Below are 17,569 nucleotides of genomic sequence, written 5' to 3'. Positions count from 1 at the left end.
TAAAAGTACAATCTCTAATATGTACTTACCGACTTAAATGACAACCTGTCATCCATCAGCAAACCTAAACAGAAAAACTTTAAAATACCCCTTTAAGTTGGTGCTTGTTAAGATGGCAGAAGAAAAGCATCAGTAAAATCTCTTATCTTTCTCCAAATTTGTTGCATCATTGTCTTACCGTAATGAACACGGGCAGTTACTCTTTTTATGATCCCATCTACCTGTTGAAATGACCTGAGCATTTTCAAAATAATCTCATACTGTACATTTTTAAATGTCTCCTCTTAAATCGAGCGTGTGAAGATCACTTTGACCTCTCCTATGTTTTAATTGCTGCCGAACCGTGTCCGCTCCAAGTGCAAATGTGACACGCCAGCCAGCTGAATGGCTTGTCAGTTGCCTTTCTTGCCTCATGTCACCGCGTTTGCACAGCAGGTGTTGAGTCACATGCGGGAGCCAAAAGTGCAGATTTTGACCTGTCAGGAATGACTTGTCTTTACGCATGGCCGATCGCTTTGAAGGCAAGGCACATCTGCACGTCGGCGGTTCACTCAACGCCTTTTTTTTTTTTCTTCAAACGACGGCTGAAATTGATATACATACATATGAAATGTACATTGAACAATTTCCTGTTTGCGGTGTGTTATTCACCTATTTGCATCTTTTGTGGAACCTAACCTTGGGTATTTGCTTAAAAAAAGATCACGATATTTCTGTATTTTGCTCTTTCTGTAATTCTCTAAGATTCCACAAGATAATGACAAAGCTAACATGTAAGTAGTAATTGGTGTCAAGGATGTGTCTTAAAGTGGTACGTCTTGGCTGAGAGGCTCGCTGCTCAAGAATAAAAAACTGAATTTTACGGAATAAAAAATGGCCTCAATAATGACTCAAAGCAACATTTCAGAGAAAGTTGTGAGTGAATTTTAACAAACGTGGTGCTCACGTCAAAAACGTGAAACAATTATCAGAGGCTTGCCAACAGATTGCAACTTTAGGTTCTTTACAACTGGGTGACTAATAGGGATCCTGAAATATTACTTAAAATATGGCCTGTGTACTTAACAGATTTATGATGGCGGAAGGCCCAGCCTCAAGCATACGCTAATGAAAATAGCATGAATCTAATTCCACCAATACCTTGGTTGCTATGTTGCTATGAAACTATTTTTCAGAAAAGCATAGGATGACTTATCAGCAGAAAAGTCGAATTTAAACTCCTGAAGTTGAAAAAAACAAATTAGTTTTGAATAATGTCAATCGTAATTTGCTTTTTATGTAAGATAAGGAGGTAAATGAATTAAGATCAGAAATCAGACTAATCATGACAACCAGCATTGTAACGTTTGGCATAGGTCAGCTAGAAATGCCAAAATGCTCGATGTACATTTATTACGGCTTTTAGGAACCTCATCAAACCCACAGAGCTGCTGACGTGCACCAACTCGTATGTATTGCATTAATAAAAGAGACATTCGGCCAAAGTTTTAATACGTGACCAAACGGCAGTTGCTGCACACAACAGCTGGGAATGGCTTGGTGCGGTGAAGCAACGGGCCAGGTCGAGACACAGTTAAATAAACATGTTAGATAAGCTACGTCTTTATTTAGACAGCCTGATGAAGCTCTGCATTGTCTGTAAAGTAGCAAATGTTGCACTGGGAGCAACACCTCATCCAGAATTTTACATGTGGATTATTAAGGGATAAACAGTTACGCCGAGGGTGATTTCTTGTTTGGATTTGTTATGTAAATAAGTCTTAATTTAGCAAAAAAAAAAGCAACAACAAACATGAGCATCATGTAGCTGAATTGTCATTTGAATTAAATAAATATTGGCTTGCATGACTAAGTTGATTATATGAATAAACATTTGGATTGGAAGATTCAACACAAGGTCACAGTTATTTATTATGTCAATTGTGAGACTGAGTTTGCAAATCATTTTTAAATCATTTCTGTGCATTCAACTAAGTTAAAGAAAAAAAAAAGTCATTTTATTAGCCGGTCGAAATAGGTTTCAGGTCAATATTGGCCCGATATGATAGGCCATCTGGGTGTATGGCTAAAAATGTTTGGTTAAGCCTTCTCCCAGAGAGTCTGTCCTTACTTAAATATTCAATACCGGCAGCTTGCATCAGTGTTTACAGTCAGCCTGTCTGCGTCCCCTCTGAGCTCTGCGAAGTCAACCGTGGCCTCTTCAATGGCCTGCCTGATTATGAGTTAAACGTCTCCAAAAAATGGCGACAAGTGACGGCCGCAGACCGAGCGTGACACACGGTCTGTTCCGAAACAGTTGTCCGGTTGTCCCACAATAACAAGATAGGAAGTCTGATACGAGGCTGGGGCTTGACTGTTTGTTCATAAAGAAGGGGGGGGAGCGCCACGACGAGGGATTAAAATATAAAAAAATAAAAAGATTTAAGCACCTGCAGTAAAATACAATGCAGTCTTATGAAAACAGCCAAGGTAGGAATTTTTCCAAACTGAGCCAAGTCACGTCTTCCAAAGCGGCCGAGACAGGCGGATGAAAGCAGCAGAGGAAATGGGGGCAGAGGGAGGTGTCACCTGGAAACCGGGCCTCTGCTGACAGGATCCCGACCGAGCGAGACGCCCAAAATAACGATGGAACGCCGGGCCCAGCGCCGCACGGGGGTTTTCGGGGATGGCTGCCGTTCTAGACAGGTGGTGAGCACTTCTTCGGCCTTTCCACAGCAGCAAGAAGCCAGCTGATGGATAAACGTTGACGTCTTTTCCAAACCTACTTGACATTTATTGGGAAAGCTTTAGTATGTCATTTAGTCTTGTAAGGTTGACTTTTTTTCCCCTTGATGTCCCCCCCACCCCCAATTTATTTTTACATATACTATATCATCAAAAAGCTATAGCAATTTATATAAAAAAGCTATAGCAATTTATTTGCAGTTAGAAAATGCTCATCTACTAAGATAAACAAGAAAGCTATTTGATTTATTTTGGTGAAGAAGAGGCAAAGGCATGACCGTATGGCGTGATGTCACAAGGCCGGAAGCTCATTTACGAGCAAGGAACCTGAATGAGGTGTTTACTGCACCTTCCAGATTACTAATCTTTTGTTATGACTTGTCTGAAAAAACATTTGTCTGATAGGATGGATCGTCTGATAACGGAATGTTTATGGCTGCTTGCTGTCTCCCCCTCGGTCACCTTAACGACAACAGAAGGCTAATAATAAGAGTCATCCCAAAACAAATCCCTCAATCTTTGGATTTTGCCCTTTTGAGCTACACTCTTGCCCCCGTTCCTCAGGTGATCTGACAAGCCGCTCCTGAAGATAAAAAGTCTAAGTGGAAGACCTTCCAATGAAAATTACACAAATTCTTTTGCTTTCCATTTTGAAAACCAGATTTAAAACCCTTTCTTGGTGTTCCACACAGCATGGTACTTGAGCCTTTATTTTAGTGTTTTCTCAAATCATAATCTCTAATCTTATTTATGTATTATTTTTTAGAATTATGTTAAACTCATTTTGTGATTTTCTGTTTGATTTACGTATATTCATGTAATCTAACACTTTGTTCAGGTACAGTTGTTTTGCTGAAGTGCTTTTTCGATTATAATAAGGCTCGGATCCATAATACAATGAGACAAGAAAAGCAAGAAACGTTCTCATCATTTCAAAAAAAAGTCACAATATCATTTAATATAAAACACTATTTTTAAATGGACCATCATGTGAAAGTCCATGTCCATTAGGGGCACTGCTAATCAGCAGAACTCCCAGCCAGCGCATACAGAAAAGGATTTCAAACATGCATTTTCTTTTATTACTACATTGTACAAAGTCAAAGGGAGAATCCAGGTGTTTTTTGTGTTGCTGTTGGGTTTTTTTTTGCAGACATGGTCAGACAAGTCTGCATCCTCTTGAAGGTTCCAGCGGTAAAAAGGGAACATAGAACGAGGGGGGTGGGGGGGTCAGTCTTGATAGGTGGGCATGTACACAGGTGTCCATTAGTTAGGGGGTCCCTCCTGCCTTTTTAGACCGTCAGCTGAAGGGAAAGCGGAAATGTGGTGTAAGGCAGGAAAAGGACTCCACACACAGACTACTCACAAAAAGTTAGGAATATATAAAGGCCATTACTGAAAAGCCCAATATCCTGAACTCTTTGTCAGTCGTGAGTCATTGGTTTCTACGTCGCAGAATCCCTACCCAGACACACTCGCGTGCGCACACATTCACAAGACAGATGCCACGGAGGTGACGGACGTCACCTTATTGTCATCCGCCCAGGGCTGCAGGTTCTGCAAGGCGTACAGGGAAGAGTTGTGCAGGCAGAGCGGATCGGGCTGCAGGGGCTGGCTCAGGGTCTTCTGGAAGGCTTCCTGCTGGAGCTGAAGCATGAGCCGGTTGGCCTGCTGCCTCTCGGCCTCCCGTTCCTCCGCCGTCTGTCTCCTGGTTGGGTACGAAAGACCAGACAGGCAGGATTTTAGCATTTTATGTTGGTAGTAGTACAGTTCTGGGTGACACCAAAGATCTGGTAATATGTTATGGAATCAGAATTTGTGACATGTTTGCAGTTGAAACCATTAGTTAGGTGTACATAATCAAAGAGCAGACGATAGGTGTAAATCGAAATGACTGTTAGCCATGTTGACATGAAAAGTGTTGCTTGGTGGTTGACGCGGCAAAGCTGCACATTAGCATTTTTATTTCCTTGCCACCTGTGTCAGGGGGGATTCAGGGGTGAGATGACAGCTGATCTGGATGAGTGACAGGTGTTAGTGAGGAGGGAACGTGACTGGCGGGTAGGCAGGTGGGCGACTCTGCGTTACACGTGTTAACATGGAGAGGCGCATCCTGTACGACGTGTCGGGAGGAGCTGGAATCACCCACGACACTCAGATGCTGCCCAAGAGCAGCTTGAGGCAAAAGACTGAACTGCAGAATGGGTTGGTTGCTAACCAAAACAGCAGCACACGGATTCAACTTGCGTGTTGTGCTTGCGCAGCATTAAGAGATTTCCATAAAAAAAGGTGATTAATACATTCATAATAAATAAACTTGATGGCACATTGAATCATCCTTTTTATTCTATTCACTCCCCTTTCATGCGTTAGAAATTGTAATATTGTATAATATTTCAAGCAAGCATACTTTTATTGATGGGAAAGTTATTCACTTTGTGGATTGCTGTTTTCATCATTAAGGGGTGAAGTGTTTAACTATTATTTTTTACGTTATTAGTAAATTTCTTGGTCTTTTTGCAAGCTCAACTTCCCAAACATCTTCTTTAGCCTGCAAAATAGTTAAGATTGACTCAACAGCGCCTCTCCTGATGTCAACTGAGTAGTGCACCCTACCTGAGTCTATAGTATGGTTTGGTCAACATTCATATCAAAAATCAATAACCGGGCTGGCATTAAATTCTGTGCCAATAGCAACAAGAAGAAAATGATTAGGGCAGGTAGGGCCCTCACGCAGGCGCTCGCAGCAAGCTGCGGCCATTAGCCACGTGTTATTGCTAACAGCATTACCATAATGTGGTTGGCTGCTTGCTGATTCGATCACCATCTTGTTAGTTAGCGTGCTCGTCACGCAAGCGCATCCCTCATGTTGAGGCTAGCAGGTGCTCACTGCCACCACCACGGCGGCATCAATCTTGGTCAAACGAGGAAGTGGGTTAAGGCCTGGGCGCTTATTCGTTGTGACACGCCATTTTGTTCATGCTCATTTTAGTTTTAGGCATTGAAACTGACTTTTGCTGTATAGGGTCACTAGAGTTCAGCTTTGCCTTTTTTTTTTTTTTTAATATTCAATAACTCATGACCAATTTGAGGGCAAACGGGTTTGATTATAATTACTTGCGCAAATGAATTTTGCCAAGTGCATGCTAATAAAAACACTAAATAGTGCATACAGTGCTTTGAGATGACATTACAGTTTTGTAATCTTTTACTGTATATTTGGGGGACGGGAAATTTTTCACATTCAGTTAGTTTTGATTCGTATTTTGTATTTGGTTTTATTAGGGACTGGCGAGTACTTGATGCCAACGGCCAATACCAGCCTTATTTTAGGGTACTCATAGAATACTACAGCTGAGACTTTAGGCCGAAAAAAAAAGAGTAAGTCATCCTCTGCTGTCGTTGGCGCTATGATATACTGCGGCACGTTAGTTAGTGAAATCATCTGCATTGGAAATATCCCTGTTGACAAATTTTTGTCATTGTGTCAAATTAATTTGATACTAAAAGTGATAGCGTTATCGGTAGTCAATATCTGAGTACTCCGAGTGAATACTCGTACTGCTCTCGGTCTGAAAAATGTGGTATCAAACATCCCTAGTTTTTATTAGCTGTATTTATTTGTGGGGGTGCTTTGTTTTGTATTAGTTTTAGTTTTTTTTTTTTTTTTAATACGGAGTGATTAACAAGATCACAGTAAACATTGTGGAATAAAAACACAACAAAATCATAAAAAAAACGTCAGATAACCCCGTTATGTACGGCCATCAAGTACAGCTGTCATAAAACAGTCCAAGCTGATATACCCGCATACTCTCATTCACAGCTTGTGTATTTGTTCTTCAATTTTTGGAAAATATTTTCCGATACCTATAAAACACGTATTATATAAGTGACAGTATTGCGCTGTAAACAGCTTTCTTCTTTGCTGACTTGACAACCAAAACAAAAATGAGAATTTTTGTCCGAACGCCATGTGGCTTCAAATAAGCTTTTAAAAGGTGCTGTCACTTTAAGGGCACGGGGTAATTGGATTTATCACACGTTCACCTCCAAACGATTGCAAACAGCGGCAAGAATGAAGTACAGGGAATGCGCGTGTCTCCGGTGAGAGGCTTTGAGTATTGCTGCGGGCAGCAACTCTCTAAAAGGCCTTTTAGGAGGCTCCGGTAATTGTGCTTGGTCAAGTGAACTGGCCTCCGCCGCCCGCCTAGCTAAGCAAAATAAAAAGGCGCACGCCGTGTCGCGAGGCGCCTCCGACGCTTAAACCGCGACGGCCATTTTGTGCAACATCAGAAGCTACTTTGGATTTGAGGGCAAAACAGAGTGTCCATTTAGGACTGGATAAAAGTGCACATGCTGTTTTGATGGATCACCTTTCATGGGTTCTAATTATCTAGAGTGCTTAACAAACTTATTAGACTGCCAGTCATCAATAGACCATCCAACAGCATGAAGTGCGGTAATGCAGATTCTTTCAGTTTTCAATGAGCTCTCAATGGTCAACCATTTTGAACATGACAAATCTTAAGCTGTGAATTGATTTTCTTCCATTTTTAGTCTCGGAATTTTACTAATTTGAAAAGGAATAGAAAATTTGAAACAGCAATTCCCTTCAACCATTTGCTCACGGCATGATTTTGGCAATGCTTGCGTCTTGTATGCGTTCAGCAGCGTAGAGTCTTACCGCCATTTTGTCCGCCTGTTCTGAAACCACGTCTTGACTTGAGCGTCTGTCATCTTGAGGGCCTTGGCCAGGGTGGCGCGTTCGGCCGACGCCAGGTACTTCTGCCGGTGGAAGCGTTTCTCCAGCTCGCAGATTTGTACCCGGCTGAAGGACGTGCGGGGCTTTTTCCTCTTGGGTGGCGTGCGGTTCTGGTATGGGTGGCCAATGCGACGGGTCACGGAGAAGGGCGACAGGGCAGCTAGAAAAATCAGAAACACCGGAATGGGCATTTTTGTTGTAGTAGTCATCGGATAAGCAGAAATGACCAATCATTAAATGGATGGACAGAGATGGGGGTACTCAGGTCACATGACTTGACGTGTTAGACATGTTATGACTGGGACCTTGCTTGGCTAAAACTTATGAAAGACTCTACTTTTGCTAGCTTCTGGTGATAGATGTGCCCCATCAGTTATTACCATCAAAACCCAGAACGAAAAGATTTCCCTGGAGATTTGGTTTGCTTTTCAGTCTTTAGCTGGATGAAGTGATTGCCAATTTTGTGGTGGAGTATTCCGGGCCTCTAAGCGAAGGCCCAGAAGCTGCCAGTTGAGGAGGACGATTGTGATTACAATTGTCCGTAAATCAATAAAGTTACATTTCTCCAAAGGAAAAATTGTAGTACGGAAACAGCTGTCCTGTAAAAAAAAACAACAACATTCCCGTTCACAAAAAAGCTTCTGTTATCTCATGAACTTTATAATTTAAAAATCATTATCATAAAAATTTAATTTTCTCTTTAGTTGATCATGAAAATGTAGTCAAATACTCTATCCCTAATTTTTGGCATGATATGATCTAATATCAACTGCATCAAGGATGCCCAAACTAACTGTGGTGCGCAAAGTGTAATGCTATACAATATCTGGTCGACCAAGTACACACTTGCAGTGTCTTTTTATTAGGTTGAGTATGTGGGAGAGGGGTGCACCATCTAGCTCTATCAAATTTGCCTGATTAAATAATGCCTTTTAAATGGGCCTTTTTGTCACGGCTGTACAGAGGAGAGCAGTCATGCTCCATGTTTGATGTGTTAATTAGTGTAGCCATAAATACGGTTACCTACTTACCTTGATATATATATATATTTTTTTTTTTTAAATCACGTGTTGCCTTTAAATGGTTGTTGGTTTATAGGTTGGTACAAGTACACGGTGGGGTGCACCATCTAGCTTGTGGTTGCTTCTATTATTTTTATGGGGATTATATTTTGATCGTGTTCTTATTTTTATCACGTTGATGCTATTCTATTTTTATTGAACATTTTTTCTTATCAGATTGAGAGGGGTGCGCTATCTACGTACCTTGCGTGTGCTTGCTAGTATTTATATCAATTAAATTGTCTTGTTTTGATCATGTTGACGTGATTAAACATTGATCTCTAAAGTCAATAGGTTGTGTATAACAGTGAGTGGGGGGTCAGGGGCCGCGCCATCTTGGATGATAATGTTTATATTATTTCAGTACATGACATTGAATGCCTTTTAATTGCCGTTTGTTTTTTTTGTTTTTTTGTTTTCCAAGATTGCACCGCCTATTTAAATTGTGATATAATTAAATAAAATACTGTTTAAATATTTTTTTATTTAGCCTTTTTCATGATGTGTATGGCAGAGGAGGCCTGAGCCATTTGTTGTGCAGTCAGGCGAGACGGTAACTCACCTGGGCAAGCCCCCTTTGGGAAAGAATAGTCTGCAAGGAGGCCATTGCCGTCTCGCAGGTGCGCGAGCTCAGGGTAATAGCATTTAGCTAAGGTCTCCACCGTGCTCCAGACAGGGACCCTGCCGATGTCCCCCTTGGGGAGAGGGCAGAGGGGCCCGGCTGCTGCAGCCCCGTTTCCCGGCCCCCCCACGGCCTCTCGTGCTCGGCTCTCCTCTGCCTGCTCCCCTAAAGGAAAGGGAGACAAAGTGAGGTCCCGTATCTGGAGCACAGCAGCCTGCCTTTGGCCATCGGCAGCCCCCGGGTGGCGAATCACAAGGGAATAGCCGGAATGATCAACGGCTTCTTGACTGACATTTACACTTTAAATTTTAAACATGTGACGGATACAAGTGACAGATAGCGTTCCTGCGGATGATCAACCAAAGCAGCCAATCAGCATCAACACATTGTTTGCGTGTGTGTGTGTGTTAAATGACTAAACATCATCATTTATATGATAAAAGCAGGTTAAGAAAACAACCTTAAACATAAATGGGGTTGACAAATTAACATCACAATCATGTTATTTAGCTGAATTAGGCATTTTGGGATTTTTATTCAGCAAAATATAGAGTTGGGTCCAAACCATGAAACTGGGTACTGATTGTAATTAAAAACCATAAAAATATGTTGTAAAAATATAAGATAAGACTGCCAGAACCGAGTTTTCGCACCCACTGCAGATTGATAGGATCCAAAATTGTAAATCATCATGTAGTTTAAAACTGCTCCAATTTTTTATACCTCTCAAATTTATGCAAAAAACCCAAAAGGCTCAATTTTGACACACACTACCCTGTTTGTAGCATCTAATTCATAAAATGTGTATTAACTTTAATAAAAAAACACTTAACATATCTAAAAAAAAAAAAAAAGTAGTCTAATTGTCAAATAAAATATAAATTAACCAAAAAATGTGCACCCCTTACCAATTACTTGAAATGTCCAAAAGATGAAAATGTGGATTGAGTTTAATTTGAAATCTGAAAAAATAGCCCTCAAAAACTTTGCTATAATATAGATTAGAATACATTTTAAAATTGCCTAACCAAAATGTTGCCACCCCCCAGATTTATGAGAAATTTGCTACGGTCAAGTTTTTGCAATACTTACTTGGTGTACTGCCCAAATGATGCAAATACTGATTTTGAATTCAGAAATAATATATTTAAGAAATATATCATATAGTCTTTGATCGATTTAAAATGTGTTAATCCCCTGTGAGATCCATCAATAATATAGTAATAATAATCCAAGCATTTCAGTGTATTTTGTTACTGTTTGCATCAAACTTTACAGGTAAACAATGTTTTTCAAATCAACACAATAAATCTATGAGAATTTAACTCATTTTACTGTCATATTTTTCCCCAAAGCTTGTCATATTGGCCTTCCTTCCTTCCTCCCTTCCTTCCTTCCTTCCTTCCTGCCTGCTTGCTTGGCTCATTTTCACAGTCCAAGTATTAATAACCACATCATGTGCATCATAAAATATCTATGAATCCTGTCTATTTTGTCAGGCGTGGGATAAACACACAATCAATACGTGTGTAAGGGGATCGTTTTAGGCCATAGATCCACTTGCCCGACCAACCAACCAACCAGCCACACTCTGATTGTGATTGAGAGCAATAGAACCTGAAAAAATCTGCTAATTTGTTTTTTTCTTTCTTTCTGTTTGGCCATCCAAAAAGAAAATCTCACCTGGAACCCAAATAAACATCTGTTTGGGCGTCCCCTGAGGTCGCTGATGCTATTTGGCAACAGCACGGACTGTTCGAGGCTCTCCCGATTTTTGTGATTTCAAAGCAGATTGCTGCAATGTGAACGTTGTGTGTATGACAAGCGCATTTAGGCGCATATTGCTTTGTAATGATGCTCCCTAATCGCCTACCCTTTTTTTTTTTAATATGAACATCATCAGGTTTCACGGGCCGTAATTGTGACAATGGTAATCGTATCCCCCGCTAAAAGATTTCTTCAGGGCATGACGTGGGTGGGATTTTTATCATTAGCTTGAAACCCCTTAATGCTGCCTAAAGATACTCACCCATGACCTATTTTGGTGTTTTAAGACACATTTCAACATTGGTAACATTTGCTAGACCCTTGTATAATGCTCCTTCTAGATCTTATTTTTTCACAAAAAAAATGCATATTATTCACGGGTTTTTACGGTACTGTGTTTATACCACACATACTCAGGCTGAGTTTCTGGTGCGCAAACAACTTACAACAGCCTGACGTTTTCTCTCGCTCATAATTGACAAACTGAGATTCAATGCCTGATCTTTATAATACCGAAAGGCTGTGCTGATCTCAAGTCCAAAGTGATACAGTGCTGCATTAGGGATCTGTTAGTCATTACCGCTCTTTACAAACCTGACAATTGAGCACTCCAAATTGCCCGTAGGTATGACTGTGAGTGTGGATGATTGTTTGTCTATGTGTGCCATGTAATTGGCTGGTGACTAGTTCAGGGTGTACCAGGCTGCCCATATACAAAGATCTGAGTATTTCAGTATTGTTTTCTGTATAGTTGTTTTGCTCAAAAACGTTGTTGGAATCCCAGATTGCACCATTATGAGGTGTTCCAAGGATGTTCCATTACATATGACCATTTGAGTCCATTGTATATTTTGTTTTGATTTAACGGTATTATTTTTGAGGCCTTCTAGGTTGATGTCTGACTTTGTAGGTCTGTTGGTGCTCATAAGCATCTGGCTACATAACGCTTCACATTAGATGCTATTTTGGGCCATCTGCGTAAAGAGGAACATTCGATTCGCTGCTGGAAAAGAATGAATGGACGACTGAAATTTAAATACAGCCATGCAGATAAATGCATCGTTCATCATTTTACATGTAAAACATAATCGTCCCAAGTGTTTAAATTGTAGCCAAATGCCAACCTTCCAAGCAACAATGAAAGTATTGCCACTCGCTCATTTAGCAGATTTTACATTCTCAAAAAAATACTTTTTTTTTTTTTTTTGCGCGCCGGACCCTCCAACACATTTTGTTCCTGCATTGCCTATTTTTTGTATTTCCTTGTACTAGAATCAATGTGGAGTCGAAAACATAAAAAAAAACAAAAAAAAACAAATTATGTCCTTAACTCTTCTAGTTGCGAATGCGTTAAGAAAACGTTAAGAAGATGGAGAAAAACAACATTGAAGGGGTTGGTATAGATTTGGTATAAATGTTGGAGTTGGCAAATTTCAGTTGTATTTTATTGGGCTGAAAATGAATCCACATTTCTTTTCAAATAAGATCTGACTTTGAAAACTGTGCAAGAAAGCTTAGAACAGTGGAGCCCTGCATGCTCACGATTCGGCACCCGATAATTCCCCTTATTTGCAGATTTTTTTCCCCCCCCAATTTTTCTTTTTTTTTTTCCGCCAACCCCTGTTTTTCATCAAACACATCTGTTTATCCCAGTTTTTAAAAGATGTTTTGGTCATGCCACAAAAACTAATAATCAAAACTACCATGGTATTGCAAGTAAAATAGATTCACAAGTACATTTTTAGTCATTTTCAGCCAAATATAAAAATTCAAAATTCGACCAATGCACCTTTTTGCACACACAGTCATACCAGATTTCACATATTGCTAAATTCGTTTTTTGCACCCTCTGAAATATTATCTGCACTACTGAAGCACTCACACAGCATATAGTAAAAACAACAATGTAATCAATAGGCAATTTATGACTCTTTAAATACACGCTGAGCTTACACACTCCGAGTGGACTGTATATAATGTGAATTAATTTCCCTGCCTGTAAATGCAAGCCACCAAAAAAGGTAGAAAAAGTCTTGTTCTTCCAGTTAGATAAAACGTGCATTTTTTCAGGGGGCGGGGGGGCTCTAACCCAATTTCACCAAAAGCAAAACGCCGCCACAGAGAATATGAATGTGGCGTATATAATAAAAGCATGCGCGCGTGTGTGCGGCGTACTTAATAACACTTCGCGGTGACAGTCACCCCACCCCCAACCACCCCCACTGCGGATATTACCTTTTCTCCGACAATCTAATAAATAAATCCGTGAAGGATTCTAACGGGGATATTGAAATAGAACATGAACATACAGTGCTATTTATTACCGTGCGGCGTTCAGGCGCGAAACGCAAGGCAGAAGGAGGCTGTCGTATAGGACTGCTGCTTCTTCTCCTTCTTCTTCTTCTTTAATTTATGGCGAGGAAAGTGGACGTGATGGCTGCTCTGTTTATTGTCGCTTGTCATATTATGATGACGAGTCTTGCTTGGACAGCATGGGACCAGCGAGGAAAAGAGCGTTCAAGGGCGATGGGATATTTGTGTTGTGTTATAAATAAGTGACATAATCTTTTTAGTACTGTAAAAAAAAAAAGATACTATACATTAAAAAACATCTCACAAAACTTACCCAACAAAAGTGAAATGCGTTTCAATTTCGACATTGTTTCTAGTATTTTGTACGCAATTGATGGCTTTAAAAAAAGCCTTGCGTGTTATCAAAAAAATTAATGGAATAATCAACATACGAATACGAAGGTGAAACGTTTTCTTTAAGTGTAAAAAGGAAAAAATAATCTGTATATTAAAACGTGAAAATAAAAATCATGTGCATTTTTTTTCATTGCTATACGTCTGCAGAAGCCAAACTCATATACTTTTATGACTAATTGATCTTAAAACATCTTACCACTCTGTTTTATATTAAAAAAAAATGTCTTTGTGTCTTAAAAATGCAAGCAAATGTCTCGTCTAACCCATTTGATCTGCGTCGCAAACAAAAACCACCTTAGCATAGTGTGTTTGTTTGAAAAAAAGACAAATTGCTTCACCATTAAAAAGTCAACAATAAAGTCTTATTTATCGAGCACTTTCCATAAAAACACGTCACGCGTGATGGAAATCAAATTTGCCCAGACCAAATCATGCATTTCTGCCCCCCCCCCCCCCTTTACACAAAGAATCATCTTTTTAATTGGACGCCATTTTCTGATCAATAGGGCGGCCTCCGTCATGATTGCAGCGACAAAATGGAGGAATTAAAAGGAGAGATCATCAGTGAGTCTTTACACGAGTGGAGCCATTTGACAACCCCTCATCCCTCTAGATTAATAATTCATCACATCGAATGAACGGAATGGTCAATATTTAATAGAAGGCGGTGGGGGGGGGGCTTTTTCATCTTCATAACCGTGGGATCATGTGGCACACACGCACACACATGCACGCATGCACACTGGACTAATTAATAGCATCATTTAAAAATGTTCAAAATATGAATGATATTTTTCCCCCAACATTACACACTATTAAATATGTTTTTTAATGTATAAGAAAACAGTCTGACTCAGCCCCAGCTTGATTAGAATATGGCTAAATAATGTATGCAAAGTGTAATCAAAGTATCATGTAGGAATGGGCCTCTATAGTCGAAAAGCAATTGATATGATTTATGTTCAAGAATGAAAATGATTCATAATTGTGACAAATATGCTAATTGGCTTCCTTTTGTATCAAAATATGTTTTTATAGTGCGACGGTGTTTTTGATGCTTTGGATTTTTATGCAAGAATTTTAAAAATGAAGTAGTGTATACAGTAAAATGTGCTTATTTTTATTTTGTGATTAAAATAGATTTATGAATTGTTTTGCTTTTGCAAATCTTATGTTTGCAATGCTGTTCTCAATTTTGTTATAAGTAAGACATGAGTGTGATGTTGACATCACTTGCCAACTGGATACTAATTTGAAGATGTTTGTATTGTTTTAAATAATACAAGGCCTCAAATATGAACAGATGCACTTTTATGACGTTGAGAAATATATACAATATACACATGGTGGCACATGCGATGTTTATTGTTATTGAGGGTCATACTAAAAATATGAAAAAGACATTTCATGAGCATTTGGGGCCCTTGAACCTTATTACCTCGTTACATTTTGCTAAATTAGTGCAAAATGATGGTGCCTTTTTACATATATTTTATGGGCATTTTTGGGAAACATTTTCTATGGGTTTTATTTTAAACATTTCTCTTGGGGTTTGCAGAATGTGCCTTTTCGGAAAACACGACGCAAGCTTTTTGAGAACACTTTTGTTTGTAATTTGGGTCTTTTAACCACCTGAAACATCATTTTAAAAACTTCCTTTTGAGTTTTGCTTGTTTTTTGTTTTGTTTTTTAAATACAAAATTTGTGTAGAAATTCTTACGTAAACGCACATTTTACGATCATATCGTTGCGCAGAAATGATTTTAAAAGTAATTTACCTGTTAGTCTGTCCTTGGCAAACCTCCTACTGTTTTCCATCCAGGGGAAGGTAAAATTGGTATTACCCATGGGCCCCATGCCGAGCCCGGGCGGTGTCTGGTGGGCTCCGCCGGCAGCCGAGTTGGGCGGCGGGGGCGGTGGCGGCGGCATGGGCCTGTGCGCAGGCACCCGGATCACCCCGCCGGCCCCCGCCCCTGCCGCCCCCGCCGCCGAGTTGACGTTGACGTTCATGTTCATACTGACGTTCATGTTCATGTTGACATTGTAGGAGCCGGCCAGGCCCATGGAACACGCCGGGTTGTAAACACCACCGTAGCCGTTGCCGTAGACGGCGTTGGAGGCGGCGGCCAGCGCGGCGTACTCGGGCTCTCCGGTCCGGTTGGGCAGCATGCATCCGCCCTGGGACTGCTCCGAGCTGTTGAGGATCTGGTCGATGCCGAAACTGATGGGTTCGTGCTGCTGCTGCTGCTGCTGCTGCTGCTGCTGTTGCTGCTGCTGTTGCTGCTGGTGAGTTTGGTTCACCTCCTCAATGCCAGTGTGCTCCATTGTTTTAGTCTTATCTTAATACCAAGCACAAAAGTTTTTTTTTTTCTATATTCGTTGCAGTCTGCTTGCTTTCAAGCATCCATGATGGCCCACAATGATGATAATAACAATAGATCCACTGCGTAAAACGACCCAAATGGTGCCATCGTTTGCGTCCAAAAGGGGCTAAGAGACAGCGTATTCCATTTTACGCGTACCCGGCACGAGGGTGACAAATCACTTACTGACACAAATCCGCGCGTTGGGCCCCCGGAGAGCCTGCGAGGGCCCACGGGTGGGGATGCTGCTGGTGGGGATCCATGCGCGTCAAAACCGAGCAAAACCCCGACCGGGTTGGGGGAACCTTTGACTTTGCAGGCTCGCGGAGCGAGAGGGGCGACTTGTGTTGCGTTCAAGTGCAGGTGAGATGAGCCTATGCGTAAAAGCTGCCATTCGGCTGAGCCCTCTTCCTCCTCCCCCTCCTCCTCTTCTTCTTTCCTCCGCCTCCTCTTCCTCCTCTTCTTCATCCATAATGGACGTGCTCGGTGCTCTTAAAGAGGCAGCAATTTTTCCGGCGTTCAAAAGCGAACTGGAGCGATTGTGTCTTTAAATGATGCCCGAAGCCACGAAGCTCCAATTTGTCCTTTTAGGAATTTTATTGGGAATCCGCGAGGGTTGCGTAAAAAAACAAAGAAAATAGGGAAAGGAAAAATCAATCGTATAATCGTATGAAGTGCGTTTTTCATTTTTCTCTCGAGTATTTTCAGTCAAAGGTGCTACTTTTGGCTTAGAGGCATTCAAGTTTGAACCTCACAAATAAGAACATAAATAATACATGGAAAATAGTGGCATCATAAATAAAAGTACGACTTTTTGCAAAAATGAATCATGCAAGTCACTCTCGTTCTAAACCAAAGCCCCAAAATTTGTTTTCATTCATTTGTGACGTCATTCACTTACAATCGAAAATTAAGTATCCGGCTGCCAAATTCGTAAATTTAAGTAAATATTTAACCAGTGAAAAACTGTAGAAAAAAATATTTTTAGCAGCGATTGTGCAGTAAGTAATGTCATATTATTGATATATATATTTAAAACATATTACAAACAACTTTTGCTTGGCAGTTGACCATGCTCGATTAATATAAAAATGTGAAAATGAATTTAAAATTTATGCTGTGTAGTTTACTCAAAATTGTGTGTTTTAGTTACTTTTAAAAACCATTTTCCAAAAATCTTTTAAGCATCAAATAAAAACAAACCACAGCAAACTGCTAAGGCGAATTCTGACGTCGAGACGATGAGAAGTGACAGTTAGATGGCTAACAGATGAGCTTGTGTCAAATAGCAATCCAGCAATATCAAAATTGAGTTTGATATTTTATTTGTACCATTTCATGATCATAACCTTTATGGGCAAAATTATATTTGACTTGTTTTAAAGCTATACAGAGAGTGGCCTCGCTAGCCTGATGGCTTCCTGCAGTAAAATCCATTTACTTTATATTTCTTGTTGAAACGTTGAATTTCAAATATATTTCAAACCGTCCAAGAAAATGATTAAACGCCAAAACAGAAGGAACTGTGACAAATGTATTACTTTATTCAATTAGTTTC

At 40.3% G+C, this 17,569-nt stretch overlaps 1 protein-coding gene across 2 annotated transcripts; it reads right to left on the bottom strand.

The window, feature by feature from the left end:
- Positions 1 to 3,864: 3,864 nt before the first annotated feature.
- tlx2 (T cell leukemia homeobox 2) lies at positions 3,865 to 16,453 on the bottom strand. 2 transcript variants are annotated; one of them, XM_037261496.1, is made up of 6 exons: positions 15,915 to 16,448; positions 15,427 to 15,884; positions 9,113 to 9,337; positions 7,412 to 7,649; positions 4,252 to 4,432; positions 3,865 to 4,028 (listed from the first exon to the last, which is right to left on the bottom strand). In XM_037261496.1, the coding sequence occupies exons 1-6, from the start codon at positions 15,971 to 15,973 to the stop codon at positions 4,017 to 4,019; spliced, it is 1,173 nt and encodes a 390-aa protein (XP_037117391.1). In that variant the 5' UTR covers positions 15,974 to 16,448; the 3' UTR covers positions 3,865 to 4,016. The 2 variants fall into 2 exon arrangements, with proteins under 2 accessions (XP_037117391.1, XP_037117390.1); XM_037261495.1 differs by lacking the exon at positions 3,865 to 4,028 and having other exon boundaries at positions 4,042 to 4,432; positions 15,427 to 15,895; positions 15,926 to 16,453.
- Between the last annotated feature and the right edge of the window lie 1,116 nt (positions 16,454 to 17,569).

The sequence above is a fragment of the Syngnathus acus genome, chromosome 10 (genome assembly GCF_901709675.1).
Source record: "Syngnathus acus chromosome 10, fSynAcu1.2, whole genome shotgun sequence".
Lineage (NCBI taxonomy): Eukaryota > Metazoa > Chordata > Actinopteri > Syngnathiformes > Syngnathidae > Syngnathus > Syngnathus acus.
Note: the sequence above shows the minus strand (reverse complement) of the source record. Positions and strands in the feature narration are given on the sequence as shown.